Below are 27,753 nucleotides of genomic sequence, written 5' to 3' on the forward strand. Positions count from 1 at the left end.
CACTAGACCACCTATTGAGTTGTAATTCTTTATATATTCTGGGTACAAGTCCCTTATCAGATATATGATTTGCAAAGATATTCTCCCATTTTGTGAGTTGTCTTTCACTTCCTTGACGGTGTCCTTTTTTAGCACAAAACTTTAAAATTTTGATGGAGTCCAATTTATCAATCTCATTTCTCACTTGTGCTTTTGGTGTCATATCTAAGAAATCATTGCCTACCCCAAGGTCATTCTCTATTGTTTTTCTGTTCTGTATTCCATTTATTTCCACTATAATTTTTATTATTTCTTTCTTTCTACTTGCTTTGTTTTAGATTGTTCTCCTTTTTTCTAGTTTCCTAAAGTGGAAAGTTAGGTTGTTTTTTTTGAGACATTTCTTCTTTTTTAAATATAGGTTTCACATTTCCCTGTAAGCACTACTTTTGCTACATCCCATAATTGTTGCTTTTCATTTTTACTTGTCTCAAAATATTTTCTAATTTTCCCTTGTGACTTCTTCGACCCATTGGTTATTTAAAGTTTATTTATTTATCTATCCCCCCAAAGCCCCAGTAGACAGTTGTACGTCATAGTTGCACACCCTTCTAGTTGCTGTATGTGGGACTCGGCCTCAGCATGGCTGGAGAAGTGGTGCGTCGGTGCGCGCCTGGGATCTGAACCCAGGCCGCCAGCATCAGAGCGCGTGCACTTAACCGCTAAGCCACGGGCCCGGCCCGACCCATTGGTTATTTAAGAGTGTTAATTCCACGTATTTGCAAATTTCCCAAATGTCTTTCTATTGTTAATTTTTAATTTAATTCCTTGTGGTTGGAGAACGTAGTTTATATGATTTAAATCCTTCTAAATCTATTGAGGTTTATGGCTTAGCACATGGTCTGTTCTCAAAAATGTTCCATGTGCACATAAGAAGAACGTGTATTCTGCTGTTATTGGGTGGAGTGTTCTATAGATGTCTGTTAGGTTGAGTAGGTTTATAATCTTCTCCATCCTTGTTGATTTTCTGCTTAATGGTGCTATGTATTATTGAAAGTGGGGTATTGAAGTTCCCAACTGTTATTGTTGAACTGTCCAATTCTCTCTTCAATTCTGTCAGTTTTTGTCTTATATATTTTGGAGGTCTGTTGTTAGGTGTGTATATGTTTAGAATTGTTATATCTTCTTGATATAATGACTTTTTATCATCATAAAATGTCCCTCTTTATCTCTAGGAACAGTTTTTTTCTTAAACCTATTTTATCTGATATTAGTGGAGTGACTCCAGCTCTCTTATAGCGGCTATATGTGTGGTATAATTTTTTTCATCCTTCTATTTTCAACCTATTTGTATCTTTGAATCTAATGTGTGTCTCTTATAGACAGCATATAGTTAGATCTTGTTTTCTTTTAATCCAGTCTAATAATCTTTGACTTTTGATTAGATTATTTAAACCATTCACATTTAATGATATTATTGATATGGTGGCTTTGTATCTACTATTTTACTGTTTGGTTTTTACTGTGTCTCATGATTACTTTGTTCCTCTGTTCCTCCCTTACTACTTCCTTTCATCTTAAGTGGATATTTTCTTACACACTATTTTAATTCCTTTAATGCTTTTAAGCTATTTTTTGTTTGTTATTTTTCTAGTGGTTGCTATAGGACTTAAAATTGCTCTGCTGCTTAAAATATACATCTTTATGTACTAGAATCTACTCTTAAGATGTGTACTAACTTAATTCCAATAAGGGATAGAAACTTTATTCTTGTACAGATCCCTTTCCTCCCTCTTTTTGTGGTATTCTTGTTATACATTTTATGTCTATATATGTTACAAACTCAACAATACGTTGTTATAGTTATTGTTTTATATAATCTTATGTACTTTAAGGAAGCAAAAGGGAAAAAGAAAGGACAAATATATTTATGAATTTAAAAAAATTTAATCTTCTTATTTATCATTTCTAGTTCTCTTTATTTCTTCTTGTCTATTTGTGTTACCATGTGGTATCATTTCCTTTTTTCCAATGTAGCTTCATTCTCACTGCCTTCCTTTGTGTTGTTATTGTCAAGCATATTAATATTTCTATATGTTATTGAACTGACAATACATTTTATAAATATTGTTCTATACAATTGCTTTTTAAATCAGTTAAGAGAAGGAATACAAATAAATATGTAAGTAAGCTGTCTTCAATTATTGTCTACATAATTACCTTTATTGGAGCTCTTGGTTTTTCACGTGGATTTGAATTACTGTCTGGGGTCATTTTCTCTTCTTGAAGAACTTCTTTTAGCGTTTCTTGTAAGGAAATTCTGCTAGCAAATAATTCTATCAGTTTTTGTTTAATTTGTAATGACTTTATTTTACCCTCACTTTTGAATGATTAGCTTGGCCTAATATAGGATTTTTGGTTGCTACTTTTTCTTTCAGCACTTTGTGTTTGTTGTCCCACTGCCTTCTGGCCTCCATTGTTTTTGAGAAGTTAGATGTTAATCTTATCATTATAACTTGTATCAGATTAGTTGTTTTTCTTTTGATGCTTTCAAGATTTTCTTTATCTTTCGCTTTTAACATTTGATTATGATATGTCTGGGTGTGGATCTCTCTGCATTTATCCTACTTGAACTTTGTTGAGCTTTTTGGATGTGTGGATTGGTGTTTTTCATCAAATTTGGGACATTTTCAGGCAGTATTTCTTCAAATATTTTTTTCTCTGCTCCTTCTGCGTTCTTTCCCATTATGCATGTGTTGGTATGCTTAACAGTGTTCCACATTTCTCGGAGGTTCTGTTCATTTTTCCTCATTATTTTTTCTTAGTGTTCTTCAGATTGCATGATCTATTGATCCATCTTCATGTTGGCTGATTCGTTCTCCTGCTAACTCAATTCTCTTATTGAACCCGTCTAGTGAATTTTTTGTTTTGATTATTATACTTTTCAACTCCAGAATTTCCATTTGGCCTTTAAAAAAAAAATTTCCATCTCTTTATTAACATTCTCTACTTCATGAGTCATCATTATCATCTCTTCCTTTAATCCTTTTTTTTTTTATAATTTTATTTATTTATTTATTTTTCCCCCAAAGCCCCAGTAGATAGTTGCATGTCATAGTTGCACATCCCTCCAGTTGCTGTATATGGGACGTGGCCTCAGCATGGCTGGAGAAGCGATGCATCAGTGCGCACCCAGGATCCGAACCCGGGCCGCCAGCAGCAGAGTGCACGCACTCAACCACTAAGCCATAGGGCCGGCCCTCTTCCTTTAATTCTTTAAACACAGTTTTCTTTGGTTTTTAAAACATACTTATAATAGCTGCTTTGAAGTCTTTGTCAAACATGTTTAACATTTGGGCCCCTTCAAATGCAGCTTCTATTGCATGATTTTTTTTCCTGTGTGTGAATCACACATTCCTGTTTCTTTACATGTCTTGTAATTTTTGTTGAAAAGTGGACATTTTAGATAATATATTGGAGCAACGTGACATACTGAATCCTCTCCTGCCCTGGGCCTTGTTGTTGTAACTGCTGTGTGTTTGTGCATTTGTTTATTTGTTTAATTTTTAACTAATTCTCTGAAATCTATTTCCTGGTTTGTGTGCAGAGTGTGCAGCTTCTGATATCTCTGCTCAAGTTCTTCTTTTTCTTTTTTTTAAATCACTTACTGGTCAAAGGTTGTGCTTAAGCCCCCTTAACCAGTTGGATTTTTATTTCTCTCTTATTGGATGTGTATGTGGCTTGGAGATTGCATTCACAGTTCAGGAGTTTACAATTTTGCTCCATATGCATCTGGGACCAGTAGCCCAAAAGTTTCCCCTTCTGAGCAGGTGCAACCTTGGGCATTTACACAGTCTTCCAGACCATCGAGGATGAGTGTGGTTTTATTTTTAAGTCTGACTCCTTAGGAGTCACCCCTGGGTCAGAACAGCTGACTGTTCAGTCTGTTTGGTCAGAAGTTGTGCTTCAGTCCCTCAAGCCAGTAAGGCTCCTGCCCTTTGCTGACGGCTCTGTGTGGCATGGGGAATGCTCCCAAATCTGCCCCACGTCCTTTGCTGACTGCTCCTGCATGCACACGACCTAGCACATACACACGCCTTCTGGAGCCCCAGGAATGAGTGGGATCCTGGGAGGACTCTTGTCTGCCTCTTTCCCTGGTTCTTTCTGTTAAACTTCTGGCTAGTCTGCCATTTTGCTTGTTTCTACTATTACCGTGGAACTACTATCCCTTTTAATTGTTTTCCAAAATGTACTGTCTCTGAAGAACACATAAACCTTCATAGCCTTTGATTTTGAAGACATAGGACAAAGGATGTGGGGAAGACTTCCTCTAGGGCCTGAACACTGTTAGTCATAAAAGTGTATGTTGATGATTATGGGTCATTCTGTGCCAGCATTGAGCACCAGATCCAAGTGACATAGGTCTTAAATAAGTTTGTGCTTATATGTCTGTGATGTGGGGCCTTGTAAAGTGTGAGGTCCAGGGAAGGGGCTCTTCTTGTCCATGTCCAAAGCTGATACTGTCCTATACTCCTCTTCAGCCAAACTTTTTTTTTCCTAGCTAGAATGTCTCTGGTTCCTAAAGACACAGTATTTGTCTTTGTAACAAGCTCAACAGACGTATTCATTTCTTAGAAGTTTCTCACAGAAACACAAAGGCAAAAATAATGGGTAAAAAGAGAAAAATAGAACTTTAATTCATGACTCTTTGTTGTTTAATGAAGGAGTTGATGATTAAGGATGCCCTAGGCAAGGATTCAAATTAAGTTGGCTTTCTAGCCTTTCTTTTGTACAGATTGTTCTACTTCCTGGATGGTCGTGGTCAGCAAGTGTGCTTGTCTTGGACCACAGTCTGGATTGGACAACTGTTGAGCGCCCTCTGTGCTGCTGTGACATTCTTCTTTGAGGCAGCTGGAAAGGCCAGGTGGACCCTGATAGACTTATTTGATGACATTTCTTCAGTCTCTGGGTATAACTACGGTATTTCTTCTTCTCTTAAGACACCAATATCAACAAAAGAACCCTGGTTCATTTTCTAAGATCATAGCTTACTCTTCCCCAGGACATGGGAAATCATCTACCCTCCCACATTGTTTTGGAGGAATTAGTCTGATGAAAACGTAGGCGTACACCATAGCCCAGTGTCATGGCAACAAGTGCCATCTGAAAGAAATATGACATGAAATCAAAGTTTTTGCTGGTGAATTCATTTATTTTACATTTATTGAGACATTACTACATGCTGGACTCCTGGAGTAGGAACTGTAAACTGATGTGTGACTGTCTGATAGAAGACATCTGGGGCCATTGGAGGCACACAGGAGGGGCATCTAACCAACGTGAGTACAAAAACGTTCCCCATGCCATGTTCCCACCATGGCCAGTGAGGCCCACGGAATACTGTGGGACATCGACACACAAAAGGCAGCACCAAGAAGGCTGAGGACACGATTCAGGCAGGAAAACTCTACCCTGGCCACGTCTAGCTCAGATTTCCACTAGTACCCAGAGAGGAAGGGTTGAGAATTAATGGCCAAATTGCACTATAGTCCACCTGCAATATTAATAATCAGTCCATTGAAGGCACTTTTGTGGAGAAGTTTTCTAGGTTGGCAGGAGACTTATTTTTAATTTTTATTCCCCAACCCCAGGCACTGTCAGTGCCGCAGACACAGTGATGAGCACACAGAAAAAGTCCTGCCCTCACGAGGTGACCTGCTAGAGCAGAGAGGGACAAGAATCAATTGAACAGACCGATTGGTGCTGTGAGGAAAAATGAAGGGGGATGAGAGCTGTGGTCAGGTATGGCCTCTCTGAGGAGTGAGCAGGAGTGATCAGAAGGAAGCAAGCCATGAGAGATACACGAGCAGAAACAGGGCTAAGCCAAAGAAACAAGAAATGCAAGGCCTGGAGTCAGGAGCGTGCTCAGTGCTTTTTAAGATGAATGCAAAGGCCAGGATGGCCGGAGCTGAGCGGATGAGGAGGGTGGAGGGGTAGCTAGCTTTGGAGAAGTAGCATTAAAAGAAAATCTCCTCCCGATCCAGAAAACCTCTCCACAAATGTAGAAGAAAAAGAAAACAATTTTGTTGTTGAATACGTATTAAACCAGAATTCGATGTGCATCACAGGCAAGCCACTAAGAGATTGCAAAGACAGAAAGAACTCTCGCCCTTTTATACAGCCCAGCAGATAAAACTTGTTACAAACATGTTCGCGAGATACACAATGAGTAGTCCTCAGGTAAGAGGACTTGACAGCGCCATTTGTCACCGAGTCCATCCCAACTTCACCTGGTGGGTGGGGTGGCCATCAGTGTTAGCTGATTGGCTTTATCCAAAGGAAAATACTCGTAGGCTCCTGCCTGCCCACAGAGGCTGGGAGATGGGGGCATCTATCATCCTTGATGATGACGTTTTAAAGAGGTTTGAGAAAGTGTCCTTGAGAAAGACATTCCGGGTCTGGCGAGAGGATTCTTTAGCTTTAACAGGATCCACATTTAAATGGATCCATAACAGGATCCATTTCAAAGAGACAGAGAAAACGTACAAGTTTTCTAAAGCAAATACTCTTAGAAAAGGGAGAGGGAGGGAAGTTTCTTCCTTTATTTTCAACAGGGGAATTAAACCTCTTATTTTTTACTTGTGTTTGCCATTACCCTGGAAAACCAGAGCGTGTGGGCCTTGTGAGACTGGGTGAGGAGATTTGGTTTAGTCTAAGCCTGACGAGAAGCCGCAGGAGGGCTTGAGCTGGAGAGGGTTCTCAGGGCTCAATCTGGTGCTGAATCGAGACTTGGCCCCAGGCTTGGCCTGACCTCTGCAGGCAGGAAGGGACTGTGGAGGCTCCCGAAGGTTGAGAATGGTGCTGATTTCCTTTCACGGTTTGTGTCAAATAGCCAGGCAGGTCTGCTACACACAGCACGGGTGGTCATAAACATGTTTCTTTTCCTTGTTTTCCTGGAGCCCCGAACTACTGTACAATGAGCGTCGTGTGGTCATTATAGAACACATCCATCACTCTTCCACTTTTCTGGTCTTTTCTCCAGGACAACATCTCTCAAACGTTTCAAACTTCTCCTTAAAAGGCGGAAGTAAAGTAAAGCTTTGGGAAACAAATTCTGAGGAGCTATTTTTTCAGTGTCAAAAAAAAATCACAAGCACAGTGCAGGAAGAGTAAAGAGATGCTAATGAAGACAGAGGCACAGCAAAGTCGGGTTAAGACAGACAGAAACGGGTGCTGCTGGCAGCCACAGGACAAGGTGGCCCAGCTTCTGACACAGCAAGCAAAGAGAGAGGGCACTACCCAAATCAGACCAGAAAAGGGTTTTTTCAGGTTTTGTGCCTACGTTGTCCCTTATGTAACCGCTTGCCAGTAGAATACTCGATGTAAACAAACAAGTCTCTGCAAAGAAGCAAACTAATTACATCCAGTTTCTTTCATGCTTGTGGCATAGAATCATGACTAGAATTAGACACTGATGGCGCTCTGCAAGTTTTCTCTCCCCCTTCCAGGCCCGGAGCCGATTCCCAGCTGTTGAGATCAACCTGCTTGCCTGAATTCAAGCACCACTTGGGTTTGTTGTTGCTCTTGTTCATTTTTTGGCTATTTGTTCTTGTTGTTTGTTTTGGAGCACTGACCAAGAACTTAATTGAATCTTTCTTCTACATCTAAAGGAAGGTTTGTTCTGCTTTGTTTTTAAGCTGTAGCATGGCCTTGGCGCTCAGAAATGCATATTTAACCACACTTCATATGTGGATCTTTACAATGGAGGACTTTAATCACCTAATTGCACAACTGCTACTAATAAAGGCAACTGTTTGCCAAACCATATAATAAAAGTGACCTTCGAGTGTCTTTGGGAATGAAAGTCTTTTGATCCTTGGGCAGTCCTCCCCATCCTCAGAGTGGGAAAGCTGTTTTTCTGCAGCTTGTGGCTCTAACTGGGCATCAGTGGGTTCTACAGCAAGCAGGCTTCCTCTGCCAGCAATGCAGAATGCATTTCATCTGCCTCTCTGTCTCCCTCATTACACCCTGCCATTATTTAGCTGTATATCTTTGAGCAAATCATTCATTAATGGTTATAATAATAGTAGTTCACGAGGGCACGGACTTTGTTCTAAGCACTTACATATATCGTCTTATACCTCATAACAACTCAGTGAAGTTGGTAGTTAAAATCCCCATTTTAGGGCCAGCCCCGTGGCTTAGCGGTTAGGTGCGCGCGCTCCGCTACTGGCGGCCCGGGTTCGGATCCGGGGTGCACACCTACGCACTGCTTCTCTGGCCATGCTGAGGCCGCGTCCCACATACAGCGACTAGAAGGATGTACAGCTATGACTTACAACTGTCTACTGGGGCTTTGGGGGAAAAATAAATAAACAAAAAATAAATAAAAATAAAATAAAATCCCCATTTTACAGATAAAGAAAGTAAGGCACACAGTAACTTGCCCAAGACCTCTCAGCTAGGAAGTAGCACAGACAGGATTTGAACCCAGGGAGTCTAGGCCCCTGCACCACTACGCTATATGGCCACAGGGCTTAGTTGAACCTTAGTGTCAGCAGCTGGTCAACCAGCTCCCCTCTTAGGTCCCAACTAACCCTGCAAGTGTCTGTGGTACTCAGTGGCTCACTACTTTGAAGTGTAGAAGAGGAATGTTCCATATCAGCTCTGTTCATCCCCCAGAACTTACGCCAGCATACAAGTTCAGAAACCACTAAAGGCAGGAGAAACCAAGTGGGACTCATCTTCATGGACAAGTCATTCATGGAGCTCTACTGTGTCTGATAGTCAGTGTCTTGTCCTATATCATCATTCTTATACTAGATGAAGCTCTTGGTGTCAGATAGGTCCCCTAAAGCTTCTGGAATCAACTGGTCCTTGGGTTGTTTAATGAAACCAACGTAAGTTAAGCCCTTCTACACCCCAACTAGAGTTGACTTCTCTGTCCTTTGCACTCACATGTACCCTACCAAGATTTGATCAACAATATTTATTACATGTCTTATTTGTTTCTCCTTCTATTGTACGATGAGTTCTCTGAGCCCAGGGACCATAACTTATGTGTGTGTCCATCCCCTAGCACACTTGCTCTTACATAGTAGACGTGTGTCAAATATGTAGTAAATCAGTTGAATGAAAACAGAACAAAACAAAACAAACACATGGTAATACCAGATGCTCATTTTTCACCCCAGATGCCAAGATCAAGTGCGAGCAAAGAGACGCTCAGCCTAGTCCAGGAAAATGGCTTAGGGAGAGCATGAACTAAAGCTCTCTGGGCGTGTTATTTACCTTGGACACCCAAAACTTCCTACAGGATGGACATTCCACAGGAGTTACCCGCAGTGACATGGCCATTTTATGCATTTAATATTCCCTAGGATTCTTTTCATGTTACACTAAACTTTCTTATCCCCAGACCCTTAACGAGGACTCGTGAGGTGATAAAGGGCAAGTAAGGGTCTTTCATCTGACACACTTGTACATAAGATAAGGCCTTTAAAGTAGGGGGATGTCTATGAAAGAGAAAGGACCCCTTCATGCATCTCATTTGAGCCATGCCTAATAAGAAGAAAGTGCTATTTCTCTAGATTCCTAAAATATCAACATAATTTTGCTAATATTTGAGTTTTTACTAACCTTCTTCCCAAGGTTCAATTTCAAAAATGAGACCCTCAAACAGACTTATATGCTGAAAACGAAAAAACTGGACTTCCTCCAAAGGGGCTAAGGAGGAGATACCTCTCTGCCCAAACCGGTGAGTGATGGGGGTTGAAAGAAGGAGAAGGGGCACTAGCTTCGGAGTGTGGTCAAAATCCAGCTTCTTTGTCACATATACCAAGATGTCGAGTGGGATTTTCTATGTTGTTCCAGAACTATGGCTAAGACTCAAAGTTGGGGACAGGCGATGCCAAGTGGCTGTAGGATGAGGGTAAGAATGCCAACCAGACCTCCTGTAGGAAGGGGCCCTGATGCCCCTGCTTGCTGAGCTGCAGCACCTGCAGGAGCACCTGGTGCTGCCACCAGCATGGATATTCTTGGGGCAGGAGCTCTTGAAAGATCTTGACATATGTTCCCTAGAGTTTGGAGTGTATACATGTGAACATAGAGAATGCTCACAATAGAATGGCTTCTATTTCCAGTCTAGAGATTTCCGAAAGCAGTATACACACTAGAACGGCCCAGGCCAGTGGGGTTTGAAAACACTGTGTAGACCTGGGAACAAGGATGGGCGCCCATGCCAGTCTCCCATGACCCTTGGAAGATGCAGAAAAGCCTCAGCATTTCCTGAGTTTCCATAGGAAGAAGAACAAAAGTCAGAGGAGGGGCAGGACCCCCGGGCTGTCCAGGTGGCCTCCGGACCAAGCAGTGGGGTCCTCCACCTGGAGATTGGGAAGTGGACTGCTAGTGGGGCCAGGGGAGACTAGGCTGTCCTTTCTGAGGGGGCTCGGTGACACAAGGGACCAGGGGGAAGCACACCATCTATGCAGAGACCACTCTATCATGGGAGACCAGTAGTAGTAGATGGAACTAAACCCAGCCAGACATTGGGCCCTCCCTGTCTCACACACACAGCCAGTTAAATTAAAAGATCTCTGCCCCTCACCTCTGCCCCAACCATTTCCGTGTCCATGTCCATTTCCTACTCTCTTAGCAAGCTTAGCCTTGAAAAGAGAGGAGGCAGGAGCTATCACAGAAGCAGGCCACGCCCACCCCCAGTCTCCCCATTCTCCCAGCAGCCAGGGTCAGCACCCTAGCTTGTGCTGGGAAGAGGGGGTGACCAAGCTCTGAGTCAGATGTGCAAGTGGAGTTTCAAACAGAACTAGCCTGAGATTTAGCAGCCTACGGTGGCTGAACCTGCCCAAGATACTGCTAAGAGACAGAAAGGGGAGTTGGCATAGGCTGGTTGAAAGCAGTGCTTAGAAAGTAGGAAATTGAGTCGAGGCTCAGGGAAGCAGGTGCACATAGATTCTTGTCTGCGCTACAGTCCGCCTCTCCTTTGATGCCCCAATCTCCTCCTCTCCGATACTTGCAGTTCTGTCCTGAAACAGCCCTGGAGCATTTTCTGCTACGCTCCCATTTAGAAAACTTAGTAGCCAGATGTGTACCACAAGACTAGGCACACCTCTTCTCGGCCTTTTACTTCAGACTTCCACTTCCTGGGAGTTGTGGCCCCAGGGCCACCGGCAGGAATCCAGGACCCAGGATTGCACATCACTTAAGAAGTATGTTCTTTTAGAGAATTCACAAGAATAAGAGGGAGGATGGCTGATAGTAAGAGCAGCCATTCACATGAGCCAGGAACCCTTCTGACCACAGCGGGAAGGACTCTGCCAGGACAATTGCCTCCAGGGATGAGCAGGTGAGCTGGACGGCTGGGGACAGAGCACATCCTCTGTGGCGCTGTGTATTTACTGCTTAGTTATAATGGGAGCTCTGTTTTGCTCAGTTGTCTTATGTTTACACAGGTATTCTGACATTTCCCTCACAGCCTCAGGCCGTTTCAGTTCTGTGTTTGCATTTTCAGTGACTATAGTAAATCAGTAATGTTAGATGAGAGAAAACAAATAACCTCCCAAGCCATAAAATAAAATAAAGCCTGTCATAAAAAAATGAGTTGGAAAACAACTCAGGGATTGTACTGGGTGAGTCATACTCAAAGCCATTCCAGTGGAAAAGATCCACACATCCTCCTGATTTTCCTACTCGGAAAAACCGGTCCACAAAGGCTAGCCTGAAACTGCTATTCCCCCAGAGGAGGGCTCTCGAGGACAGTCGGAGAGCTGCCCCGCTCCAGCCGGGTGCTGTATATCTGCCAGCAGTCCCACTCACATCTCGTCCCAGTCAACAGCAGCAGCATCAGAATTCAGTTCTCTCTAAATATCATTTCCCACTGAAAGAAGCCAGGGATCTTCAAGAAATGGCCTATTAGCATCGGGATGAGGGAATGTATAGATGAATTTGACATCTTGTTATGCCAGAAAGCAAGGAAGCTGTCAAAGACCAATCACATTAGAAGTTCACAGAATTGACTAAATCACTGGCCTATCCTCTTCAAAAGTGTCCAGGTCACGAATGACAAGGAGACGGAGGAGCCATTCCAGGTTAAGGGGGACGAAAGAGACGAGACAACTAAAAGCAACGCTCAATCCTGGACAGGATCTTGGAAAAGAATTGTTTTAATAAAAGACATTGTTGGGACAACTGACAAAGTATGAATAAGGTCATAGATTAAATAATAGAATTGTGTCAGTGTTAATTTTCTGATATTGATCATTGTTCACGATTAAGAGTATCTCCTTGTTCTTAGGAATATACACTACAGTGTTTACAGGTGAAGCATCATCATGTATGCAATTCACTCTCAAATGGTTGAAAAGTTACATATATGAGAGAGAAAATGATTAAGCCCATGTGGTGAAGCGCTAACAACTGGGGAATCTGGATGAAGGGTATACGGGAGTTCTTTGTACTATTCTTGCAACTATTCTGTAAGTCTAACATTATTTCAAAATTAGAAAATCACCAAAGGGAAAAAAAGCTCATAGGAGCCAATATAAAAGGTTCTCTTTCCCATAAAACTATTTTAGGGGAACCACAGAGCTGATAGTGAAGTTCTTTATAGAATTCCAGCAATAAGTACGGGAGGAATAATAGAATTAGAAAACCACCATTTTGGCAACCCCAAAGGCAATGATCATCAATGAATGCTAAAGCCATGAGGTGGAAGTGAAGGTCATGGAGGGGTCAGGCTGACATCACCTGATTCCACTTATGTGGAACTGCGAATATGCTTCTCAGTGAGGGGCACCACCTATGGAGAATTCTGGCCCAAAGCAATGCACTTGAATATGGTTGAGCCTTTAGAGCAAACTATCAGTTCACAGGAAATGCAGAGTATAGAGGAACAGGAAAAACCATACCTTGAGGACACCATAGCCACATCCAGAAGGTGGAATATTCTGTAAGACATATGAATGACCTGGTTTCTCTATCAAATCAATGTCATTAAAAAAAAAAAGGGGAGAAGACTGTTAACGTAATGAAAGAGACTCAAAGGCACAATGACTAATTGCAATGTGTGGCTTTTATTTGGATTCTGATTTGAACAAACCAGCTAATTTAGACAATCAGAGATTAGATGATATTAAGGAATTATTATTAATTTTATCGAGTGACGATAACACATGATTATGTTTTTTCCCAAATGCTCTTATTAGTTAAAGATGCATATTGATATGTTTATGGATTAAATGACATATGTCTGTGTTTGGCTTAAAAAGGCTGGCAAGGGGTGAGAGGAGGAAATGAAATAAAGTTGGTAACCTGTGGGTCATTGTTGAAGCTGAGTGATGAGTATGTAGGCCTTTATTGCATGATTTCCTCTACATTCGTGTATGTTTGAAATTTTCCATATAAAGCCTTTAAATTAATTCCTACAACTCTATTACCAAATCCTATAACTTGTTCACATAAAACAATAAATAAATAAAATAAAAAACTCAAAATGAAAAATTTGGAAAAACCAGATGAACCCCGATAGAAGCTTTAAGCATTATACTCAAATCTCAAGTAATAGTTTGGACATAAGTAGGAAAATTTAAGTTCTACTAATGTTTGCACAATAAAAATTTATTCTTCAATTTTGATCATCTATTTGCCGTAGAATGATTTTTAATGTTTGCCTGTACCAGGATGGGGTTTCTTCTCCTCACCATCTTCTCATCTCTCCACTCCCCTTCCTGGGTGGGAGTCTTTGGGAAGGGGAGAAAAAAGACAGAGACTGTCTTAGAGACAGTCACATCGTAAGAGACTGACAAAAAGCAAGAGGAAGTTGTGTTTGTCCTAGTCGTGTTTCACACTGAGGACTCAGGTGGATTTAAAGCTGCCCTAAGGGTCTCCCCGAAAACCACGTCCATGAAACGTGGTGAGAGTGCAGTGCATCGCCATGGGACTGCCCAGATCCCCCCTCAGGACTGAGGCATCACTTACCCCAGCTGCTGTGGGTTTAGCTGCTAAAGCATTCTCTGGAAGTTCCCTCTGCCCAAGGGCACTGCCTTGCCCAAGGTTATGCCTCCCTCCTTAGGAGCAGCCTGTGTTCAATGACTGGTCCAAGAGGAGTTTCAAAGACCTGGTCCTCTCTCCTCCACTTGGACAACTCTCAAGGCCATCCCAGCTTTGAATGGGATGGGCTCCCTGCGGGATGGGCTGAGGCCTCTGTTGCATCTACATGGAACCTCAACTTCTTCCTCTGCCCGGTTCCACTACCCTCACTGCTTTACCAGTGTTGTTCCCAAGTGCACTCCCCAATAAGCCTGTCCCACAAATAGCCATCTCAGGGTCCATTTCTAGGAACTCAAGCAAAAGCAGTTGGGTACCAGGAGTGGTCCTAAGAAGCAGACTCTAAAGTGGGATTAGGAGCTGGATCACCTTCTGACAATGAGGACCCCATCACTAATTCTAGTTAGAGTACTGATAGTCCAAAGTGGTTAAAACTTTCACTGGTGGTGAACTGGGATGGGCTATTGGTGGAAGAGAATCCACAGTGTTCAGGGGCCTCCAACGGGAGGATGATTTTATACCTCATTCATTGGCCAGTGTGGAGTGGAGGAATCAAAGCGCATTCCAAAGAGACAGAGCACAGAATACACTTGAAATTTGTTTATTTTAATGATGAAATAAGACAGAATTACCTTCTCATGGTAAAATATTTAAACATTAAAGATAAAGCTGAGGGGCCCGCCCCACGCCCTCCGCTACTGGTGGCCCGGGTTCGGATCCTGGGCGCGCACCGACGCACCGCTTGTCCGGCCATGCTGAGGCCGCGTCCCACATACAGCAACTAGAAGGATGTGCAGCTATGACATACAACTATCTACTGGGGCTTTGGGGAGAAAAAGGGGAAAAAAAAAGGAGGAGGATTGGCAATAGATGTTAGCTCAGAGCCGGTCTTCCTCAGCAAAAAGAGGAGGATTGGCATGGATGTTAGCTCAGGGCTGATCTTCCTCACAAAAAAATAAATAAATAAATAAAGATAAAGCTGAAGTCCCTCTTAGCAACCACATCAATCCCAGCTGTTAACAGCATAGTATATATCCCTCTCTCTATCGAACTCGATGGGTAGTATTTCTGAGTAGTGTAACATGAATGAGATCACACTATACTATTGTTCTGCAATTGCTTGTTTTTCTTAACCATGTATCTTAGGGAGTTTTCCTTGCAGGTGCATAGAACGGCATCCTTCCTTTTAACTGCTGTATAATATCCCATAGTCCCAGGCTGTTTCTAATCTCCTGTGACCACAGAGATGCTGCTGTGCATATATCCATGCGCTCCTCAATATCTCTCTAGGGTGGATATCAGGAAGTAGGATTATTGCATCATAGTGTATCTTGTCTAAATTTTAATAAATTTTACCAAATTGCTCAACCAATTTATATTTCCACCAGTAGAATGTAAAAATATGGTTTTCCCCATACCTTTACCAAATGTGCAAGCTTTAAATATTTTGCCACTCTGATGGTTTAAAAGAAACAAAAGGAGGGGGCCGGCTCAGCGCTGTAGCGGTTAAGTTCGCCCGCTCCGCTTTGGCGGCCCGTGGTTCACAAGTTCAGATCCCAGGCACAGACCAACGCAGTGCTCATCAAGCCATGCTGTGGCGGCATCCCATATAAAGTAGAGGAAGATGGGCATGATGTTAGCCCAGGGCCAGTCTTCCTCAGCAAAAAAGAGGAGGATTGGCAACAGATGTTAGTTCAGGGCTAATCTTCCTCAAAAAAAAATAAAGAAGAAGAAGAAGAAGCAAAAGGATTATTGCTTTCATTTACATTTCTCTGATTGCTCGTGAGTTTGAGCATCTTTTCACGTGTTTATCGGCCATTTGCATTTGCTTCTATGAATTTTCTTAGACTTTTCATGTTCTTTTCTTTTATTAAGAGATATTACTTTGCAATTTAAAATAGAGAATAAGGGGCCAGCCCGGTGGCTTAGCGGTTAAGTGCGCGCGCTCTGCTACTGGCGGCCCGGGTTCGGATCCCAGGTGCGCACCGACACACTGCTTCTCCGGCCATGCTGAGGCCGCGTCCCACATACAGCAACCAAAAGGATGTGCAACTATGACATACAACTATCTGCTGGGGCTTTGGGGGAAAAAAATAAATAAATAAAAATTAAAAATAAAAAAAATAAAATAGAGAATAAAACATCCAGATATATAATACCCAGAAATTTTTGTGTGTAATTTTCTTATTGTGGTAAAATATGCATAACATAAAATTGACCATTTTAAGTATATTATTATGTGTATGTATTTAAGTGTATTAATATGTATTATGAATGAATGTATTAACCAAGTGGCATTAAGTATCTTCACATTGTTGTGCAACCATTGCCCCCATCCACCTCTAGAATTTTTTCATCTCCCAAAATGAAACTCTGTGCACATTAAACAATAACTCCCCAGCCCCTCTGCCCCCAGTCCCTGGCAACCACCGTTCAACATTCTGTCTCTATGAAGTTGACTTCTAGAACTTCATAAAAGTGAAATCATGCAATCTTTGTCCTTTTGTGTCTGGCTTATTTCACTTAGCAGAGTGTCCTCAATGTTCATCTACGCTGTAGCAGGTGTCAGAATTTCCTTCCTTTTTACGGCTGAATAATATCCCATTGTATGGATACGTGACATTTTGTTTATCCATTCATCTGTAGATGGATGTTAGGGTTGTGCCCACCTTTTGGCTATTGTGAATAATGCTGCTATGAACGTGGGTGTACAAATATCTGAGTCCCTGCTTTCAACTCTTTTGAGTATATACCCAGAGGTGGAATTGCTGGATCATATGGTAATTCTATATTTAATTTTTTTTGGAACAGCCATACTGTTTCCCATAGTGGCTGCACCGTTTTCCATTCCCACCAGCAATGAACAGGAGTTCCAATTTCTTCACGTTCTCACTGACACTTGTTGTTTTCTGTTTTTTGCATAATAGCCACCCTAATGTGTGTGAGGTGGTAATACCCAACACTTAAAAAGGTCCCTATTTTGTCATTTTTGCTTCAGCTACATGTGCATTTTCTAGAAACAAACAAACCTTATAGTTTAAGTTGAAATCCTCTGTTGTCCTTCCTAATTCCAGTCTTCTGCCTTCTTCCCAGGAGCACTATCTATCACGAATGTACTGTCTCCAGTCCATATTTTTGTACTTTTAGTACACGCGTGTGTGTCTCAGTTAGTGTTCCCCAGAAAGCAGAGCCTGAGACTGGACTTGGGTGTAGGAAGTTTATTTAGGAACTGTCCCCAGGAAGCAGGAGTGAAGAAGGAGAGAGTGAGACACTGAGATAAGGAAGGAGGAAAAGCCAGTGAAGGAGCGCTGGAAGGAGGAAAAGCCAGTGAAGGAGCGCTGTTGGGCTGGTTACTCTGTGGACAACTGGGCTCACGTCTGCTGGGGACCACGCAGCACGGGCCATGAGGATGGCAGCTGGGGAATTAGCCAAGACTCCTCTATCCCAGTGGCTGAGGGTTGCCCTTGCACTTCCAGATTGCCCTAAGGGCTGAGTCCAAAGAGAAAACAGAATGTGGAAGGTGCTTGAGGAGGTGTCTGAACACAATGATGTTACTAGGGCAGACGGCAGGCAGGGTGCTAACAGGGGTTCCTGGGCCCAGAGTGTCAGTGAGGCCAACCACGAGGTGTGGGTGCTGGAAGCACTGCTGTCCTCCCGGAACCAGTTCCGGTTCTCTAGCCTTCCTGGTAATTTAAGCTCTCAATTTCTTTTTAGTATATTCCCCTTCCTCTTAAATCCTCCAGAACTGGTTTCTAGTACTTGTATGAGCTCTGATCAACACAGTGTGTATATGAAAACCAATAATTTCAATGTTTTTAGAAATGATTTCCTTTGTTTGACCTCATCTTTGGTGTCTGATATCTATATTATTTGTGGAAAACGAGGCAAGAAAAGTCTCATTCTAGCTTCCTATTACACTCGGTTGCATGCTCATCTCCCCTATATGATATACCCTGTTCATTTTTACTGGGGTCTCTATTTGCAGAATGGCCTGGTGGGTGGGGAGGGAAGAGCCAGAAGCAGTAGGTGGCTATATAGCATATCTTCTTGGGGAGGGGAGCGTGACACTTTTGGGCTGGTCCAGAGGGGTGTGGGGTTCACAGGAGCCACAGTCCTGCAGTTCTCTAACAACTCACCCCGCTGGTCGGCTCAGAGGAGTCCATGCTCCAGGGCCCTACCACCCCTGGAGGGAGCAGTCCCCTGCAGCACACCGGGCTGTGGTTCCCTTCTTCATCCCAGCCTCTCAAGGCTCCTCAGGGCAGAGGCAGTTCAGCTAAGAGCTCCCAGCTCTGCAGCCAGCCTGAGTGGATTTGAATGCCTCCTCTGACTTATTCACCTGCACCGTTGGGCTGATTAGCCTCTCTATGCCTCAATTTTCTTATCTGTAAAATGCAAATAATAATCACGGAGGATGCTTTGATGTGCCACCCAGATTCTGCATCAGGAAAGAAGGACCACCCCCCCCTCCCCACACTGTCAGTTCCTATGGGGGACGTGCCTCACTGGAGAGAGCGGCCCCTTCCCATGGCAGCCAGCATCCAACTGATGGACAAGGTGGTATTAAGGTGTGGTCCTCACACCCCATGGGCTCTGAAGGGCTATCACGTCTTCAAAACTCCCCACAGGGTCTGCTGTGGCCGCTACTGAGACCGTGTCGCACATGACTTCTCCCTCGGCCCAGTCCTGCCCCCTCCCTTCCTCCCACAGCTGTTGGCCCCAGGAGCACTCCCTAATGAACCTCTTGCATGCCCATCTCCCCTTCAGAGTCGGCTTCCTGGGGACGCAACCTGCCACGTACCACTTTTCTCATAAAGTCTAAATTGCATAGAACATAAAGTTCTTATCACAGAGCCAGGCACTAGCCCATAATAAACATTAGTTGTGCTATTACACACCTAAGGCATGTCTTTTTTCTCACGGTTACAGATTTAAAAAAAAAACCCTCTCAAAAGATCAAAAGAGGCAAGTGCAATATGCACTTGTGTTGCCATTTTGACTGGAGTGCCACAAAAGCAAAAAGTATATATACCTATATACAGCTTTATTGAGGTACAATTCACAACCATACAATTCATCCATTTAAAGCATACAATTCAATGGCCCTTAGTATATTCACAGAGTAGTGCAAACATCACCGCAATCAATTTAGAACACTCATCACTTGCTCTGAATACCCTGTACCCATTAGCAGTTATTCCTGTTTCCCCCACCCAATCCCCAAGCCTAGGCAACCACTCATCTACTTTCTGTGTCTATAAATTTGTCTACTCAGGATATTTTATATAAATGAAATGATATAACATGTGGTCTTTTGTGTCTGGCTTTTTTCACTTAGCTAATATTTTCAAGTTTCATCCATGCTGTAGCATGTAACTGCTTCATTCCTTCTTATTGCTGAATAATATTCCTTTATATGGATATACCACATTTTATTTACTCATTCATCAGTTGATGGACATTTGGGTTGTTTCCACTTTTAGCTATTATGAATAACGCTGCTATGAACAGTCATGTATAAGTTTTTCTGTGGACATGTTTTTTGTTTTCAGCTTTATTGAGATATAATTGACATATAACATTGTGTAAGTTTAAGGTGTACAAAGCATTGATTTGATACACTTATATATTTCAAAATGATTAACACCATGGCCTTAGCTAACACCTCCATCGCCTCACATAATTACCATTTCTTTTTTGTGGTGACTGTGGACACGTTTTCCTTTCACTTGGGTAGATAGCCAGGAGTAGAATTGCTGAGTCATATAACAATTCACTGTTTAATCTTCGGAGGAACAGCCACTGTTTTCCAAAACAGCCACACCATTTTACATTCCCACCAAGAGTGTGTGAGGGTTCCAGCTCCCCCACGTCCTCACCAACACTTGTTATTTCTGTCTTTTTTATTTCTATGAAGTGGTGTCTCATCGTGGTTTTGATTTGCATTTCATTTGCATGTTGGGCATCTTTTCATGTGCTTATTGGCCATTTGTATATCTTCACAGAAACGTCTATTCAGACCCTTTGCTCATTTTTAAATTGGGTTATCTTCAATATTTTTTGAGTCTCACTTTCTTCTTTTATAAAAGGAGAACGTACGCCCTTCACAGAGTTGTTGTGAAGATTCATGAGAGAATACCAGCGAGGTACACAGTGCTCTGCACTTACCATGCGCTTCCAGAATTTAGTGAACCTTCATTTCATCTTGCCTCTAAAGTAGAAAGAAAAGTCGAGTTCTTTCTCATTACATCATCTAGCATAGTGCTTTGCATGAAGACAGGCTTGATAAATGTCTGAAAGTATAAATGTGCCAATTCACACCACTCAATATTCAAATTTGAATCCTACTTGCTTTGCCCTCTTGTTTTGCTCTCATTTCTTTTGTTGAATCTTTCTTCCCGGAACAATTTTCTTAATTTTATTGCCTTTGCCAGCTGCCTCTCTACCGAAATTTAACTTCCAGTGTCATTGAAGCTGATCACAAGAGAACCAAAGACACCACCTAACGCAGTTCTGAGGTGAATGTGACAAACTTTTGAAGGAGCTAAATGTCAGAAAGCCTGTCAATATAACCTGTCCCCATTTGGAGAGCTCAACAAAATGTAATTAAAGTACTTAAAGGAGTGAGAAAAAGGAGGTTTTCAAAAAACCCTGATTGCAGACTGACAGAGCTATTTAACATAGTTCAGTAACCCCTGATGACCCAGCCTGGTCTGAGGCACAGCCCCCTTTCGCATTTGTAGAGGACCCAGACCACCATCATGCCCAAAGATTCGAGGTTGGTGGGACACTTCCAGGGGTGTGGAGCCTCCAGTGGGCCCGGATGTGGGTGGTGGAAGGGAAACAATTTGATCACTCAGGCCAAGTGGTGAGTCCAACTTAATTTCACACTTGCTCATCAGGGCTTCGGTAAATAAACCCCAGCTTGAGTGCCTGAGGCATAACGTGAAAGGGCAAGCACAGGTGCAGGAAAATGAGACTCATTTAGACTAGCACCTTCTTCAAAGCCAGCGCAATACCCAAGACACTATGGTGAGAAAATGGGGGCGTGCAGTTGCCGCGTCAGAAGGATCTGCTGGATGCTGCCCTGGGCACAGGGCTACCGGGGAAGGTAATAAACAAGGTGTGCGTGTGTGGTGGATTCAGCTGCAGGACAGTAGTCTGAGACCCGCTCTGGGGCAGGCCTGGGGAGTGTCGAGGGCAAGGTGGACATGGTGGGCTCCTGGGGTGTAGGACTAGCTGGAATGCATCTTCGTATCTGGGGTCTAGCACGGTGCACTGCTCGGGGGCTGTCCGACCTTCCTGGGCCTGTCGTGATGGGGAACTAGGAGCCGGCCCCAGGCGGGACAGCTCGCCAGGCCGCACCCCAGACGCGGCGGGGCTCCTGGTGTGAGGACGGGTCTCTGGCCTTGAGCCGAGGCGGGGCGGCGGCCTGGCGGGGCTCGGCTCGGGCTCTGGAGCGGCCCCGCCCGCGTCAGAGGAGAGCTAGACCCGACTGCCGGACCGCCAGCAGCCACGGTGGCACAGCCACTGCATCGTGTGAGCGGGACGGCCAAACCCGCGCTCCTCATTGGACAAGGGCTCTTGTCAATCACTGAGGAAAGGAGACTGGATGCAACCGGATATCCGGGACTTCCTATCTAGGAGCTAGGGGGCGCGCGGGCGATGGGAGGCGGCGGTACTGCCCATCAATTAATCAAGATCTTCGCCTTCGCGGAAGATTGGCAGATGCTCGAACCACTGAGACGCCGGGAAGGGAATACCGGCCGTGGAAAGTGATTGGTCCAATCTGCGGGCGGGTGGTTTTTTTTTTTTTGTTGTTGTGCGTGGTTCCTCATAGTATAAAAAGTGGAAGATTAACGCGTAAATGGAATTGTGCAGCATACGATGGTCCTTTTTGTTTAGTTAGTATTTTGCCTTTCACTAAGGCTCCTGAATTTGATAGGCTTTTCCTGGAATTACCTAGATTCTCTGGACTACTTAAAAAAGCAGCCCCCTTCTCCATGCAGGATCAGGGCTGAACAAGGACGTGCGCTGAGCCCGAAATGATCGCCAAGATCATCGGAAATGTGCCCTGTTTGGTAAAGTAAAGCTAGGATTAGATAAATGGTAGTCAATAGAAAACAGGAAGAGACAGAACGGGGAAAAAAAAAATGCAAGGAGCCCTTAGACGTTTGAATGGATGCTCAACCTTTTTCGTAGTAAGAAAAATGCAAACTAAAACTTGACTGAACATTTCTGACCTATCAGATTGTCAAAAATCCAAAAGTTTGACAAGGTGTTCCGTTAAGGACGTTGCAGAAACTGGCTCTCTCATACGTTGCTGGTGGAGTGCAAATTGGTATACCAAACCCCCCACCTCTCTGGGGGTAGGATGGGGAAGCAATAAAGGACAAAATAACATGTGCATTTACCTTTGACCCAGCAATTCATTTCTAGGAATCTACTCTGAAAATATGCTTTCATAAATAGGAAACAACGTGTGCATGAAGTTTTATTCATGGTGGTATTATTTGAATTAGCAAAAGATAGGAAACAATGCAAATGTTCATCAGAAGGAGAATGGCTGAATATACCTTGCCCAGCAGGCTTCGTGGCATTAAGAGAGGAAGCCAGCAGTATTTTCTGTGGCGTGATCTCCAGAGGCATTGTAGATAGGCTGCTTGTTGTTGTTAGTGCCATTGAGTGGATTCCAACTCCTAGTGACCCTGCGTACAGCAGAGCAGAACCCTGCCCGGTCTTTTTAGGCCATCCTCTCACCTTCCACTGCTAGGTCAGACCATGCTCAGAGGGTTTTCAAGGCCAATTTTTTCAGATGTGGGTGGCCAGGTCCTTCTTCCTAGTCGGTCTTATCCTGGAAGCTCCACTGAAACCTGTCCACCATGGGGCAGCCTGCTGGTATTAGAAATACCGATGGCATAACTTTCGGCATCACAGCAACACGCACCCGCCACAGTATGAAAACTGACAGATGGGTAGTGTGGTTCCCTGATGGCAAACGAACTCAGTGGTGAGAGCGCTGAATCTTAACCACTAGACCACCAGGGCTAGCTAATTAGGCTGCTACCTTTAGCAAAAAGAAATACTGAAAGGGCAAAACCAAAACTAATAAAAATGGTGACTCAAAGGGGTAGATGAGGTGGTGGTGAAGAATCTTGTGAAAGCCTTAAGGGGGTAGAAATAGAATAAAAATAAAGTGATAGTAATAATAATAGTAGAAGAAAACAAAAGACAACAAAACAAAACAAAATCTGTGACAACGGGAATTTTCCCAGCTTGGCCATTGTTCTCCTGGGACCCAGTACTAGACCGTGAAAGGACAGGCGAGCGTGACCGGGTGCACCTCAAGTTACTTCTAAGGGGGCCATGCTGCAGACGGGGCTAAGGATTTCTGGCACCCTGCCCCTCTCTTGGTATCCCTCGAGGCTGTGAGGAGGGGAGAAAGGAAACGACTTTTACCTGCTTCAAGGTAATATAAAGTTTCCCTCCTACACTGAAAAGTAGAGACAGGACATGGATCCCAGATAGTGAGGATGATGGGGCGGAAGGATGACTGTGGGTCTCTCCATGCCCAGGCAACCCTGCTGACATGGCTCAGTTAGAGGCAGAGCCTGATTCCACATAAATGACGCTGAGGCCTTCAGAAGGCATGAGGTCTGGTCTGCCTAGACCTAGCCACACTTACACTTGAAATCTTCTAGGCCCAGAGAGCTGCCCGGAAGATAAACTTGGGCTTTGTCAAACTCTGAGTATGGGGAGGTCCTTTGGACAAATGTATTTTCTTAATAGTCAAATTGGGAAGAACAAAGCAACCTCAAAGTGATTTGTTCTTAGGAAAACTGTTACATTTGCGATTTGAAAAAATTGAAAACAAGTAGAAATCATCCAAAGTAGGGGGAGCTGTGTGCACAGGGAGTTCTCAGCCAGTTTGCCCCCAAGCTGTAGGCACTCTTAAAGCTGCTTAGATTGCATGTTTTCTTCAACATGGCCACTGGAAAAGGCAATTACCTTCAGGACAGGAAGTGAGGAGACACCCAATTTTGTCCAGATGATGGAGGTTACAATAGACACTTTGAGAGAGGGAGGCCCTGAAGTTTCTAGCAAGCAGAATTCGGTAAATAAAAATGAACCACTTGTGGTCATGGTTTTTAACCCATCGCAAGTGTGTGTGTGTGTGTGTGATGTGTGACAAGCCACTGCGTTTGTGTCACATAGGCAGGCCAGCCTGCGAGCAGGGCTCCAGAGTAGAGTGGTGAGAGGAGCGGAGGGGAGGGACTGAGAGGCTTTGAGACTGATTCTCATTGCTGGGCAGAGATTCTGAGCTCCTGAAAGTCTCTCATCTCTCACACCCCAGCCCCAGAGAGAGTTCCATGCAGATTGGCTTCCGTGGGTCCCTGTGGCTCTGGGCCCTGCGAGGCAGTGACACACTGGTGGTGTCCCGCCAGGGCCTGCCTTGGAGAAGCCTTCCCTCTGTGTTTGCTCACTCCCTCCTGCCCTGCTGTTTCTTTCTCCCCTACCTTATGCTTTTCAGGGGCCTTAATGGTATTGATCTTCCTTCCTCCCGACACTTGTGAACCAACAGGGTGTTTCCTCTTGGTTTCAGCTTGGGTGGATGTTATCTTTTGGTGGTGTGTTAAGTTCTTGCCATTGACTCCAGAAAAACTTCTAAGAACAGGTTCTGAGTCTGCAGGTACATTTTTTCAAAGGCACTTTGATTTTCCTGACCAGTAGCAATACTGATATCTGGTGGGACATATGGGTGTCAGTTTCAAATGGGTTTTGTTTTAAGAGGACTCTTCTGGCCACAGAGACTGAAGGGTGTCCCAGTGAGGTAGATGAGGTGACAGAAATGGTATAAACATAAGCCAGTGCTTATCTGGAAATGGCATCAGAGCCACCCAAAAGTCGCAGTGAGCCGGCAGTGCTTCTGCGAAGCATCAGAGGCCCGGTGTGGAGCCTGGGCAGCAGAACCACCACCCTGGACGAGGAGTGTTGAGTACACCAGGCACTTCAGACACGGGCTTCTCAGTCCTCACCAGGTGACAGAGCAGTCCTGGTGTCTACCCAATATCCATCCCTCTCGCCTCTTCCTCATAGAGCCCCATGAGGTCCAGTTACCCCCTCCTCTGGATGGCCATGTGTTCAGGGGATACTGGCCCCAGCTCCAAGCATCTCTGCCAGCCATAGTGGTCCCATCTCCTTGCTAGTATTGGTTGAGGCATGGACCCATGACATATTCTGGCCAATCAGGACCTGAAAGGAGGTGGGAGGAGTGTGTCTGAACTGTTTCCCTCACTCCTAGAGACACAGCAAGAGATGGCCCTTTTCCTGCATCTGGATGTGACACCTGTACTCCTGCAGCCATCCTGCAACCATGAGGGAGCTAGTCTGTGACAAAAGCTTGCAATGGGAGGGAAACCGAGCTAAAATGGCAGCTTGGGCCCTGACCCTTCTGGGCCTGCAGCCATTCTGCCTTCAGACTCTTCATGTGACCTCGCCCTCCTCTTGTTTAAGAAGGTTGAGTTGGGGTTTTCTGTTCTCTGCAGTTGGGACATCTTAGCTGATCCAAGTAGACAAAAGTTCCTTCAGCTGGCCTCTTCCACAGCCATGAGAATTTTGACCTGAGCCCCCAGGAGTCACTCCTGTTTGGTATAATCAGAGAAGGACTCGAGGAAGGAGAAGAGGAAAGTGTGGGCAGGGCAGGGCAAGCTCTGCAGTGCAACTGGGGAGACGGCCCTGCCCGCTGATGTGCACTTAGGGACAGAGAGAGAAAACAACGCAAGGGGGTCCCTGGGACCTGAGAAAGGGAACAGACAATTCTTAAATCATAAAATTGTTAAAGAGCCATGACAAAAAAGATAAAAATAATTTTAAAAAGAGGAAAAAAGCACTGACATTTGGATGTAACAACAGACTCGGAGAGCAGACCCTCCTGCTGTGCGGACTGTCAGCAAAGAAGCAAAAGGAATCACAGGACAGACAGGGGCGGGGCCCGAAAATTCCAGCATGCAAGAGACGAGGACAGAAGGTTAACTGTACTCCCCATGATAGTTATCAACTTGAGGTGCGTAAAATGCCACTGCTTCTCTTAATTTAGTGTGTTGATTTAGTTTTATTTCAGCAAATAAGAAGTATTTATAAGAACTTATAGGTCCTTTCTTTAGCATACCCTCCCTAACGCAGTTTTCTATGAACCTTTCTGCCAAAGGGCTGATCAGAAACAGGACCCATGCAGCACGGAGGAGCCACTCTTATTTCCATCATCACGCATTCACTGACTCACAGAAATTTATTGATCTCCTAAGGTGTCCCAGACACTGTCCTGTGAGCTCCTTTTGGTGTTTTATTGAATGCTGTCTGGTGATGTTCTCTTTCCTGCACACGTCCCTGTCTTCTCTAAAGGATTTTAACCTCGCTAAAGGTAGGGATCATGTCGGATATTTTTTGTTTATCAACAGTGTCTAGCATAGTGCTAGATGTGTTACAAGCGCTCGTATAAGTCTTACTTAATTATACGTCAAGTCAGTCTCACACTTAAATGAGAGAAACTCTTAGAGGGTCTTAACTCTGATACCACTGTTTTGTTCCAGAATGGAAGGCGAGTGTTAAGTTATACTTTTGCTAAAAGAATGCTCCCCTACTGCTTGCTTCCATACAGTTACAGAAGCTTCCAGAAATCCTCCTAAGGCAGAGTGAGAGGGTAGCATTATTAGACTGGACACTCAGGCAGCAGGATCTGATACGCATCGTCCCTGCAGCACCCCTGAATCCTTTCCATACATGTGCCGGGGGGCTGAGCCTTCAAGTAGCCCTCTTGGGCTGCTGCCTGTCCTGGCTCTGCACGGGAGATTTAATCTGGATCAGAAGACAGCCTCGGAGGGTTACCTATGTGACAGCTGGAACCTCACCAGCAGGCAGAAGCCAAAGGATTTTCCTCTGAAGACAACAATTCTGAGTCCTGTAAAATGATATATAAATTGCAAGAACCGAGCAAATCCGTATCTACTCTACACCTACATCTGTGTCTAGAAGATAAAATGAAGCCTGCAAAAGTCGGAAAGTAACAAGGGCTCGGGGCTCGGGTCAGGGCAGTCACGGTGCAGCAGTTGGGACGTCTTGCTGGGCGGCGGCGGCAGCCTACATGTCGTAGAGCCTGAGCTGCTCCTGCACGTCGCCATCAGACATCTCGCCAAACGTCTCCTTGTTGTCCTTCATGAGCTTGAAGATGGCTGCCAGCTGTTCCTTCTGAACTCTGTCGAGAAGAAAGGATAAAGAGGAAGAAGGTGCTCCCAACCCAAAGTAGAGAGAGACTGCACGCGTCCATCGGAGCTGGGACACTCCTCTCTCCTGTGTTACTGCATTTGCTTTCCAGAATGAGAAGACAGTTAAACTAAAATGAAACCCACACAAAACACAGGAGCTGGTTTGGTCTAACAAACTCAACTTGAGGGTTCTAAAGACAGAGGTTCTAAGTCTTGGGTTTACCCTGGAGATTTGGGACCCCCTAGTGATCACTCCGGCTCTCGGTGCTTCAGTTTCCCCATGGGCCCCCTTTTAAGGTTGAGCACACGTCTCACAGTGAGGTAATGAGGAAGATGTGTTCCATTCAGTGGCTGGAGAGCCTATGAAGGAATATGTTAGAAACAGCCTTGGGTTACAGGGATGAGCAAAAGTGGAGGAAGGAAAAACATTGTTGGCTGGGAAACAGGGGAGCATACA

The 27,753-nt window shown here is 44.2% G+C and overlaps 1 protein-coding gene and 1 long non-coding RNA gene across 4 annotated transcripts in view; one reads left to right on the top strand and one right to left on the bottom strand.

Annotated features, from left to right (window-relative positions):
• Positions 1–27,753, top strand: part of LOC131417797 (uncharacterized) — a 188,827-nt gene that overhangs the window by 67,786 nt on the left and 93,288 nt on the right. The window lies entirely within an intron of this gene.
• Positions 26,793–27,753, bottom strand: part of MXRA7 (matrix remodeling associated 7) — a 28,094-nt gene continuing 27,133 nt past the window's right edge. Inside the window, exon 4 of the mRNA XM_058561721.1 lies at positions 26,793–27,286. Coding sequence (XP_058417704.1) covers positions 27,172–27,286 — 115 coding nt within the window. The 3' untranslated portion in view covers positions 26,793–27,171. The remainder of the gene's footprint in view (positions 27,287–27,753) is intronic.

Source organism: Diceros bicornis, chromosome 18 (genome assembly GCF_020826845.1).
Source record: "Diceros bicornis minor isolate mBicDic1 chromosome 18, mDicBic1.mat.cur, whole genome shotgun sequence".
In the NCBI taxonomy this organism is placed as follows: domain Eukaryota; kingdom Metazoa; phylum Chordata; class Mammalia; order Perissodactyla; family Rhinocerotidae; genus Diceros; species Diceros bicornis.